Below are 11,331 nucleotides of genomic sequence, written 5' to 3'. Positions count from 1 at the left end.
ATGGTTTTTCTTATCCTTTTCTGTTTTCCTTTCTCATCTTCTCATCGCGAGATCGGTCATTTTAAATTTCAAAAAAAAATTAAATTCACGCTCTCGAATATACTCGCACACTTAAAGAAAGTGACCATTTAAACTCGTGCACATAGCACAGAATAGAACCGCACGCTGTGGACATAGCGCACCGACATGTCGCTCGCTGACTGGCTGCGTAGTTCCAACGTGTACCACCCGTGTACATGGCGCTAGTTTACGGGGCGGAAAAGTGATTACACATTCTCTTACCTGGCCGCTCTCAGGCTTCTCTCTGATGATAGACTGGATAGGAGTTACACGTGTTTGCCAAAACTGCAAAGAAGAAGAAGAAGGAGCTACACGTGATATGTGTCTAACCTCCGTTCAAAAGCGAAATAAATTTAATTATATTATTTTGAAAGTTGTGTACAAAAATGGCACGTAAAGCCGTGAAACGGAAACAAAGTAACTCGAAATCGAAAGAAAATGGAGAAAATGTTGCAGATAATGCGAAGGTACTGTTTTGTTGTAATGTATATTATTTCATATATTTTTATTGACGTGTGTGTGTTTGCGTGTGTAATATTTAATTTAAAAACCACATAATGTAATTAAGAGAAATATAAATAAGAAGAATAATTACATATTAAATATAATTTGAACGTAATTAATAATTTCTTACACATGTTTTGTGTATCCCAATGTTATTAACATGATAAGAATACATACATACTTTTTAGGATTCTGGCACAGAAGATTTGTTAGCAGTTCATATTAATGACGATGTGGATTCCACAGATGAAGAGATAGAAGAAGATGCAAAAATACCTGATTCAGATACGGAGCAGGATCATGTTGTTTTTGTTTCTGATGATGAAGCTGAAAATGTTGAATCTGACAATGTTGAATCTGAATCGGATTACGAATCTATAGACGCTGAGGATTTAGAAGATTCTGAGGCAGACAGCAGTTCTGATGAAGAAACACAAGAGAAACTGCAGACAAAACCAAAACTTGACAAGAGCAATTTAAAGAAGAAAGATAAGAGCAAAGAGCCTTTGGTATCCAAAAGCAAAGCATCGGCAAAAAAAGATATTGCGTCAAAAAAGAAAAGTAGTAAAAATATTAAAAGCTCTGCCGCAAAAACACAGACACAGAAGAGCGATGACAATGAAGATGCGTCTGAGAATGTAAATGAGGAAGATGAATACGAGTACGATAGTTCGGACGAGGAAGATATTCGCAACACAATTGGAAAGATACCATTGAAGTGGTATGACGATTACGATCACGTCGGTTACGATTGGGAAGGTAAAAAAATTCCGAAACCCGAAAAGGGTGACGAATTGGATAACTTTTTGAAGAGGATGGAGAATCCCGACTTCTGGAGGACAATAAAAGATCCTCAAACTGGCCGGGATGTTGTATTGAGCGAGGAAGACATAGATTTGATCGTTAGAATCCAAAAGCAAAAAATACCCGATGTTCAATTCGACGAATATTCGGTGAGTTGTAGCGCTGTAGTTTAATTGTTGTGAATATATTGTAACCGCGTTACATTGTATATGAATTTAAACACATATTTTTAATGTTAAATTACAGCCGTGGGTAGATTGGTTCACTTCTGAGGTGATGAAAACTCCGCTTCGCAAGTTCCCCGAGCACAAACGTTCCTTTTTGCCATCCAAAGTTGAAGCCAGAAAGGTGTCGAAATTGGTGCACGCTCTCAAGATGGGTTGGATGAAGTCGACTGCCGAGATGCAAAAGGAAAGAGAAAAAAATCAAGGACCACAGTTCTACATGTTGTGGCAGTCCGACGATCAGTCGGAGGAAATGCGCAGAATTCACAAGCATATTCCAGCACCGAAGAGACACTTGCCCGGCCACGCGGAGAGTTACAATCCGCCACCGGAGTATTTGTTCGACGCTAAAGAGCTCAAGGAATGGAACAAACTCAAGACGACACCGTGGAAGAGGAAATTGCACTTTATACCACAAAAATACAGTTCACTTCGAGAAGTACCGGCGTATTCTAAATACATCAAGGAGAGATTCCAGAGATGTTTGGATCTGTATCTGTGTCCACGAGCGTTTAAGATGAGATTGACGATAGAACCCGAGGATTTGGTGCCGCAACTGCCCAGTCCAAAGGATTTGCAGCCGTTCCCGACAAGACTGTTCATGATTTACAAAGGCCACTCGGATATGGTCAGAAGCATCAGCGCGGAACCCGAGGGTCAGTTCTTTGCATCCGGTGGAGATGACATGTTATTGAAAAGTGAGTTTGTCGCATATATGTTTCTTATACATATATTTACTGCAATTCAAATGTAATATATTTATCTCGAGATTTACTTCGAAAATTAAATTATATACGATGCATAACATTGTTTTCACGCAGTATGGGAAGTGAATACAGGCAGGTGTTTGAAAACAGTGCCGTGCGGCGGTATTATTCGAAGCGTTGCCTGGTGTCCGAACCAAGCGTTGTCCCTGATAGCAGTTGCGGTTGATAAGAAAGTTCTTTTGATCAATCCCGGAATCGGGGATGATCATGGTAACGACCAAACTGATAAAATCCTGTCTATAATACCGCAAAGTAACGTAAAAGGTAATCGACTGATCACTTGTTCGTTAGTTTTTCATTATCACAAATCTCTGAATATGAGACTAATGTGCTTTTTGGATCAATTAGTGTGCGAAAGAGTGCAAAGTGCGGTACAATGGGAACAGGCGGAAGGAGAAAATTGGAACAACGGAATTAGAATAATTCTGAATCATTTTAAAATTGTGAAGCAAGTTACGTGGCACGGAAAAGGGGATTACTTTGCTAGCGTAATGCCGGACGGTCAAAACAGATCGGTATTGATCCATCAATTGTCCAAACGAAAATCCCAATTGCCCTTTAGCAAATCGAAAGGATTGATACAGTGTGTTTTATTCCATCCAATTAAAACGGTTTTATTCGTTGCAGTAAGTGTTCAGCACCTTGGAACAACTCTCTAATACTTTCGGATTACATAGATCAAGATTTCATTTTTTTTTTTTTTTTCAGACACAAAGGAATGTACGAGTATACAATCTAATGACTCAGGAAATAATTAAAAAATTATACTCCAATTCGCAATGGATTTCAACAATGGCTATTCATCCAAGTGGGTGTGCGCGTTTTTATATTTGTGTGTACTTCGAATTAACAAATTTTTTACATTCACAATTGCTGGTGATCCACGCATCTTTCAGGAGGTGATGACGTCTTAGTGGGAACGCACGATCGCAAGATGCTGTGGTTCGATTTGGATTTGAGTTCGAAACCTTATCAAACGTTGCGATTACACGGCACCGGTGTGCGCGCTGTGGCGTATCACAAACGTTATCCTTTGTTCGCCTCGGGAGCCGACGATCGGGGACTCATTGTATCGCACGGAATGGTGTACAAGTAAGATAACTTTGCGGGGACGCGCGTGTGCGATCATCTATCCGAGTATCGTGTATATGACACACGCGCGTTATTATCTAGCGATCGATTTTTTTAACACTTAGAAGCGGTCTATTTCTCACACGATATAATTTTTATCGAATCTTTTGCAGCGATCTTTTGCAAAGTGCGTTAATCGTGCCGTTGAAGAGGTTGTGCAACCACGAGTCGTTCAATGATTTCGGCATCCTTGACGTTACGTTCCATCCCATTGAGCCGTGGGTGTTCTCTGCGGGAGCGGATTCTAACATACTAATGTACACATAAATAAATATATGTTCAGAGAGAAAATATCGCTTCGTACAAAATATATCACAATTTCGTAAGAAAAAATTATACACTATATATCGTCGTCACATCCTCTTCTTTCAAATTTTACGCAGAACTGGCGTTGTTGGTCTTATACTCTCGTGTGGGTGTACATGTATAAAAAAGTGCTTATAATATATAAATAATACTAAGTTGGACAATTGCACGTATTTAACAAAATTATAGGAACTTGTAATGCTCACATTCGTCAAAAGTTACGTTTTTATCTGTGTAAGACGTATAAATATTTTTTTTTTTAACGAATTGCATTTGCGTGTGCGAAGCGTGCGATGCTTTTCTTCCGTACCGGAAATGCGACCGTCACGATTTGAAAAAACTTTTTTTTTTTTCAATCACTACTGCGTCGATTCCAACTTGGCGTGAAAAAAAAAAACCTCGTTCTGTAACTCGCAACGATAAATTCGTTGACGAAACGAATGCGGTGTTGTGTGATACATTTTGTCTGCGCAAAGACAAAGTATTCGGGGAGCGCGTTAACCGCGCTATTGCGTCATTCTGTCTTTGTTTCACGTCCGACGAGAGATAAAGATGGAACGATACAATAGCGCGGACAGAGCGCGTTCCTCGAACGCAGTCGAGACGTATTCTCGTTAAAAGTTACAGAATGGGACCGCTAGTATCGCCACGAAACCGTGAGGGTATATTACGAGGAAGATTATCAAAGACGGTGTGGAAGTAATCGAGTCAAAATTATTTCAGAGGATTCGCATGCAAAAATTACGACGTAACAATATCTTTTGTATCTTCTCTGTGTGTCTGTATGGGTTGTTTTTTTTTCTCTATTTTCTGATCCGTTCACAAAAAAATACATTAAGACAAGGGAGAATGACCCAAGCACTGCCATTCCGGTTCGCCGCAGTCGCAAGTACGACCGGCGTGTCGAATCTGAAACACGGTCACGATACCCCGACTGTCGTCGAATCTGCACGTGATGTGAAGGTCGTGTATTAAAAAGGTGTAAAATTGACTACCCCATCTCTGTCTCAAATACACAGACCTAGGATCTTCCCTGAGCACGTTCTCTATAGCTTGTTTCTGTTCCTCGACTTTATCGTCCAGAATTTCGTTCAATTGCACCAGAGCGCGTTCGTTAAAAATCACCGACAATGTCGCCGTGCGAGGTTGCGATATCCAATCCGGCACTCTTATCTCGGAGAAGTTGCTCTCCGTCGCGGTCGGATTATTCGCCGGTTCGATTGTTGCCGCGGTTGTTGTCGCGTGAATGTCCGGCAAGGTTCGCGAGGGCGTCAAGCTCTGAGACTCGAGTCCTTCCTCGCCGTCGGGCGCTTCCCGTATTCCCATTCTCACGGGCGAATTGTCGACTCTCGTGTGCAGTACGTGACGATTTATCAGATCTACGTCGGTGCCGCAAACCGTGCTCGGACCATCCGCTCCGTCCAACAATCTCGAATTGCGCAACGTCTGATTCTCGGTATAATTTCTCTCGTTATTATCCTCCGCGTGCGCAATCGAATTCGCATCGTTCATATCTATGTCGCGCAATCTGCCGTTCAGTTCTCTGAACGTCTCCGCCTGCGAATCGACGGACGAATTTAAGTCCGATCTCGAGTCGGGTGTCCCGTCTTGCATGAGATATGTTTCTCTGTGTATAATATCCGCATTGGTGCCGCTTTGTAACGAGGTGATCGCATTTGCATGAGGTTCGGCTAATTGGGAAGATTGTCTCGCGACGTTGTACTCATCTAAGTACGGATACACTTCGAATTCTTCCGCCTGAAGTCTCAAAGCTATTTCCTCATCTCTGGAAATATCAATCTCAACCTGCTCGTTAGTGTTGACGTTTACCTCGTCATTGAAAGAGTCGGCCGACTGATCCCCGGTTGGAACCGAAGTCTCCTCTCTGTTGTGAAACATGTCCGAAATATTTACACTATTCTCTTGCAACCTAACCGATTTCTCGATATGTAGCGGACTGTCGTACTGCGGAATGTACGGTTTTATGTCCAAAACTGGAGTCTGATTCACCATGTCGACACCCTCAAAATAAACTACATTACTTTCGATTTTGAGAATCTTGACTAAACTCAGACCAATGGGACACGGCCGATGCGGGGACCGTGTAGAAAATACGCCAGTTCTCACGCCGTTCAATCTCGGCGGAGCCACTTTCGCGCGAGTGTGCGTTGAATCGTTTCTGTGGAAATAGAATAAAATCCTGAAAGAAAAAAATCAAACATCATTCAGATTCTCCGTGGTTTCATCGGTGGCATTAAAATTTTTATCGTAAAACAAAAAACTTATTCCACATTACCACATGTGAGAAAAATCCTGCAAGCCCTGTAAAGCGTGATCCGGATTTGTGAATACAGAGTTGTAAAGTGTTAGCTTTCCCGGAACTTTTCCGCAAACTCCAGGTTGTCGCGGGGTCGCTCGCTTGTTAGGAAACCAAGTGGAAATAATACCGATAGGTTTTAACTTGAGAGTGTCTTCGTCCTTGCTCGTGCCAGGTTTTGCCTCTTCCGAAGATATTAATTTGGTCTGTGGCAGAGTTTCTTTATCCTTTTGCACTTCCAAGAGATGTTTGATACTGCTAACATCTTTGTCAAATATATACTTGAGACCTTTTATCTGCTGTCTGTAATATATTTGTTGAATGAGGATGCAGTCTGGTGTAAATGTTGAATTTTTGTTTACACACATGGGGTCGTTTGTGAGATACAAGATTTTTGTAAACATATGTTACTGGAAACATGACAACAACTCATAAAACTAAGAGATATACAATTTATTTGTATAAATAAAATTATTGGGAAAATTTTTTCAGCAGAAGGAAAGAAATTGAACAAGAAAGAAATTTAACGTATATACATTTGCGTGAAAATGAATAAATTTTCATTAAAAAAATACCTCAAATTATTAATCTCTCGCCTGGCTGTGTTTAACTGGTCGAGCAAATATTCAGCGTTTAAGCTAGAATTCTGACAATTCAAGTCCATGTTTAGTATCGCTCGCATTCACCCCCGAAAATGTTTTTTCGTTTTTTTTTTCTCGTACTTGTGTGACAAAACCGAAATTTTTTTTATTATGGTTAGTTTGATCGCGCACAAAGTTTTTGGTTACGAAGCAGGCGTCATCTGGATGACGTCGGACGTGTTTCGTTGTGTTTGGCGGCAAAATTGCGGCTGCCGCTAGATGACAGGATCAACAGTTTAAAACTCATCACAGTCATCGAGAACGGAGCGGTTAATAATTGCACTGTTGTTGTTGTGTGTAATAGTACTTTTGCAATTTCGCTCAATCATTTGAATCATGACTACCTCGGTCAGCACAAATCCGTCTACCTTGTTGCCTTTAGGTAAAAATAATCTCCTCGCGGGCGAACTCGAAATGTTTTGCGAATTTTGTATTTCGTAACCTAAACGGTAACAAACGGTTTGGACACATTTTTTTAAAACGTCAACAAAACGTCATTTGTTTTGCAGAACTCGTCGACAAATGCATCGGATCACGGATACACATTATAATGAAAAACGACAAAGAGATCGTGGGGACTCTGCAGGGTTTCGATGACTTCGTGAACATGTTGCTGGAAGATGTGACAGAAAGCGAAGCGACCCCCGAAGGCCGCAGAGTCACAAAGCTAGATCAGATTCTTTTAAACGGCAGCAATATCACTATGGTTATTATCACAGTGTGCTATATCATATATCTCTTTCTCTCTCTGATTATTGACACTTAATATTTCTGGCAGATTACAGTTTTTTTTTTTTTTTTTTCTGTATCGCACGGAACGGCGAAATTCGATTTACACGTTGCTTTGTTTCTTCTCTGTTACAGTTGGTACCTGGTGGCGAGATGCCGGATACGTAAACTTTGGAATCGTACATTCCAGGCACGCAAGAAAAAAAGCCAACTGTATATCAACACTTTTTGTTCTTAAAATTGTGATAAAAGTACAAACAAACGGTAACTTAGTCACGTATACTGGATTTCTTAAGTTTAATTTTTGCTAAACAACAAATATCAACTTGTAATTAAACGATCGAGCGTATCAATTGTTTTCCTCAGCGTCGGTCTGTCCGCGATAATCTGCGACCACATCGTTCTGTACAACTCTTTGTAATTTCCATCAAATTCATCATCAAGAACCTCGTCGTTGGGACGCGTTCCTTTCGCGGAGATGTATATGACGGTGTGACTGTGCAATCCGTGAAAGGGCACCTGTCTGGACAGCATTTGCCAGGCTACAATTCCCAGTGAATAAACGTCGGCGGCGAACGTAGGCACGTCTCCTCTGAGAACTTCCGGTGCTGCGTAACCCGGTGTGCCCTGACGGGAAGAGAATAAAAAAATTTTTCTTCGTGAAAACAAAGCCAAGTATCCTATATATTCTATAGTTTTTTTTTTCTATTGACTAAGTTTTAAATAAAGATTTGACAAAACAAAAATAAAAATAAAGTTGTATACTCGCGGCTTGATCGAGTTGTGCGGCTCGCTGAGCAGTATGGAGCTACCGAAATCGGTTAGCTTCGCCTGATCATCGGCCATTAGAATATTGGTGGGTTTCACATCCGCGTGTATCACCCCGTGAGCGTGACAGAATTGGAGCGCGTGGGCAATGTCTCTCCAAACGGAGACACGTTTCTCGCGAGATAGCGCCGAATCCTGCAGTCGGTCCTGCAGCGACGTGCCGCACAATTCCATTGTTATCAGCGACAAGCTGTTGCCCTGTTCGATGTTTAATATTCTCACGATGTTCGCGTGTCGCAGAACAGTGGCGTGTTTCTCGGAGTTTATCGTCTCGTGGTCGTTTCCTTTGCGAGGAATCACTTTGGCAGCTACTTCGTCCCCTGACGAGCACACCACGACACAAGAAAATTGGAATATCGGAATTTTGAGCGAGACAGAGAGAGAGCGTAGGTGTTGTTAGAAGATACCTTTGTAAAGCGCTCTGTAGACAGTACCGAAGGCACCCGCTCCCAGCACAGGACGATGCTTCCTCGGCAGACCATTCCTCAGTATTTCCATTCTGTTGGGAGTATCGATATTAAAGGGAGACAGCAGCCTGTTACCTTCTGCTCTTCGTTGATTATTACCTGGAGTTTTCGGGCTTGAAAAACGTTTTCAAAAAAAGAAAAAAAAATTATCACACGTCGCTTTTTTGAAAATCAATCGACAACCGCGTGTTTTGAACCATTTCATTCCTACCTGGTGTTCAGAACGGTTTTGAGCGGCCGTGGTGACAGATGCTTCAATGCGGGCACTAATCTTCGCGGCGAGGCCATGTTTATACGCAAATGTAATTGCCATAATACATAAATTTCTCTATGTATAGAAAAAAAAAAACGAGGATTTACAGAATCAATTCTTGTTAACGCAATTCGCATGTGGTAGAAAACAATCGGGAACTTTTCATCGTATTGTTAGCGGAAAACACTTTATATCTCATCTCTCTCCGTCAGAACGAAAACGACGACGTTTCTTCGAGAATTTGTTCTTTCCGACTCTTGTACTGATGCTTCTTCATTGAGATTCCACTTGCCACGAACACATTCGAAGAACGATAGGCGCGAAAGAAGGGATGTGTTATACAATTGTACACGCGTACGTAATGTTTACGGACACACGTAACACATTTGTGTTCCGGTGCGACTTGTGGCGCGAAAAACTTCACATTCCTTCTCCGTCTCTTGTCCGTTAATTGAGAAAAATTAAATTTTTCGGAACGGGTGGTTAGGAAAAAATTCAAACGAGCGAAGGAATTAAAATATGTTTTATTTCTCGTCAGTCATCTAAGTTTTTAAGGCGTAAACCAGCTACTGGCCTATTCCTAGTTATTACTCTCTGTTTTTTTTTCTTTTAATACTGTGTACGTTAACTAAATTATACAATATATATATATATCGTTCTATCGTTTCACGTAAACAATTCGTGTTTTTTTTTTTTTTTTTTTTTTCCCCGATAAAGTTTCTCTATGTTGGTAATATCAATGACACAGTATAGTAACGCGTGTGAATGTACATATTTTATTATAATGCGTGCGCTTATGTTATCGATACGGTACCTTGTTCTATGAATCGATTTTTTAAACGTCGCTAGTTAGTTAGAATTTCTTACAAATTGCGTTACTAACAAAATTAAGGTGCGCTCGCGGGTATCTCGAGCGATTTTTGCTATATTGTTGCTATCACAATGATTAAGTATCCGCCTCCGCTCTTTAGAGATCTTTCTCTCTATGTGTGTAACTATATATATATATAATATATATATACATATATGTATATATATATGATTGTCACACAATTAACACGCAATCAACAAACTCGTAGTAAGCGGGAACACACGGTCTCAATAAGGAAGGTTTTTTTTTTTTAATAAAATACTCTACCGAATGAAAATACAGTATATATATCTTCTAAATGTATGTATATATATATATATTCTTCTCTATTTTGTTCGAAAATAGTTTACTTATTTAACTATACCTCTCTCTTTTTTTTTTCGCTCTCTCGCTATATAACGCATCGCTCACCAGCCTTGTTCCTTACCGTGTAAGTTCTCTCGTATCGCTCTAATTATAGCGCCCATTGATCGCTCGGTCTCTCGCTCGAAGCGCGCGCGCGGACCTCAGATTTTCGAGCCGTAAGAGAACGAGAATTTAAAGTCATAGTATTTCACGCGAAGTAGTAAGTACTGGAATATATATATGTATAATATGTATATAGGATGTGTGTGTGTGCACACGTATACCGCCGAACGCGCGCATTCGGGATCTACACACACACACACACACACACCGAGAATCTAGATCGATAGAGTTTAAAAACATCGCGTTAGGTACACATGTTCGCACTCCGACTTTACAATCTCTCCGGATCTCTTCTTCTTCACACTTCGAAAAGATCCCGCAAAAAAAAAAAAAAAACGGAAGATCCGTTCAATGCGCGAGGATTTGTGAAGTCGAAAAATTTTTTGGACGTGTCTGTAGAGATATAAAAATATGTATATTTATATTTTATGTATGTATATATATATATGTGTCTTGCTTATACTTATAGCGTATCCGCGAGTGTGGTAAGTACCTGTGCAGTAAGTAAAAGAAAATTGTACTGGAGAATTATCCGTATAGCAACGTGAACAAGAGAAGTATTCGCGCGGATACGTAAAAACGTGCACGTGTATCTACAAATTTAAAGATATGTGTGTGTATGTATATATATATATATATATATGTGTGAGAGTGAAGAGAAGAAAACAAGAGAAGGGAAAAATGGTTTTTTTTCTTTTTCTTTTTTTTTTTTTACACACGGTATGTCTTCACACACGGTCTTCGCATTTAGTCTAGCCAAGCGTTGTCCTCGTAACACGTTTTTTCGATTTTTTTTGGCACTATCCCTTATACCATAGTGCCGTTACAGTAACTTTTCCTGAGCATTGTATCGTCGAGCGCAAACTTGAGGCACTCAGAGGCACCGGTTTTTTTTTTTTTTTTTTTCTACATTTGATTTTTCAAGAAAACAAAACGAAACCGTGGCGTTTGTTTCAAAAAC

General features: G+C 40.4%; 4 protein-coding genes across 4 annotated transcripts; 2 read left to right on the top strand and 2 right to left on the bottom strand.

Annotated features, from left to right (window-relative positions):
• Positions 1 to 322: 322 nt before the first annotated feature.
• LOC109853009 (ribosome biogenesis protein BOP1 homolog) lies at positions 323 to 4,592 on the top strand. Its single transcript, XM_020424707.1, has 8 exons — positions 323 to 527; positions 753 to 1,517; positions 1,615 to 2,290; positions 2,414 to 2,623; positions 2,708 to 2,985; positions 3,068 to 3,167; positions 3,256 to 3,451; positions 3,604 to 4,592. Exons 1-8 carry the CDS (start codon positions 447 to 449, stop codon positions 3,755 to 3,757), a joined length of 2,460 nt encoding a protein of 819 aa, XP_020280296.1. The 5' UTR covers positions 323 to 446; the 3' UTR covers positions 3,758 to 4,592.
• On the bottom strand, positions 4,589 to 6,932 carry LOC109853010. Its single transcript, XM_020424708.1, has 3 exons — positions 6,689 to 6,932; positions 6,093 to 6,416; positions 4,589 to 5,996 (listed from the first exon to the last, which is right to left on the bottom strand). Exons 1-3 carry the CDS (start codon positions 6,793 to 6,795, stop codon positions 4,631 to 4,633), a joined length of 1,797 nt encoding a protein of 598 aa, XP_020280297.1. The 5' UTR covers positions 6,796 to 6,932; the 3' UTR covers positions 4,589 to 4,630.
• Positions 6,933 to 6,998: 66 nt separating this feature from the next.
• LOC109853012 (U6 snRNA-associated Sm-like protein LSm5) lies at positions 6,999 to 7,820 on the top strand. The gene is made up of 3 exons (XM_020424711.1): positions 6,999 to 7,136; positions 7,264 to 7,460; positions 7,619 to 7,820. The coding sequence occupies exons 1-3, from the start codon at positions 7,091 to 7,093 to the stop codon at positions 7,649 to 7,651; spliced, it is 276 nt and encodes a 91-aa protein (XP_020280300.1). The 5' UTR covers positions 6,999 to 7,090; the 3' UTR covers positions 7,652 to 7,820.
• LOC109853011 (serine/threonine-protein kinase mos) lies at positions 7,797 to 10,215 on the bottom strand. The gene is made up of 4 exons (XM_020424710.1): positions 8,990 to 10,215; positions 8,719 to 8,891; positions 8,249 to 8,631; positions 7,797 to 8,110 (listed from the first exon to the last, which is right to left on the bottom strand). The coding sequence occupies exons 1-4, from the start codon at positions 9,166 to 9,168 to the stop codon at positions 7,805 to 7,807; spliced, it is 1,041 nt and encodes a 346-aa protein (XP_020280299.1). The 5' UTR covers positions 9,169 to 10,215; the 3' UTR covers positions 7,797 to 7,804.
• Between the last annotated feature and the right edge of the window lie 1,116 nt (positions 10,216 to 11,331).

Source organism: Pseudomyrmex gracilis, unplaced genomic scaffold (genome assembly GCF_002006095.1).
Source record: "Pseudomyrmex gracilis isolate BER0280 unplaced genomic scaffold, ASM200609v1 scaffold_41, whole genome shotgun sequence".
Classification (NCBI taxonomy): Eukaryota; Metazoa; Arthropoda; class Insecta; order Hymenoptera; family Formicidae; genus Pseudomyrmex; species Pseudomyrmex gracilis.
Note: the sequence above shows the minus strand (reverse complement) of the source record. Positions and strands in the feature narration are given on the sequence as shown.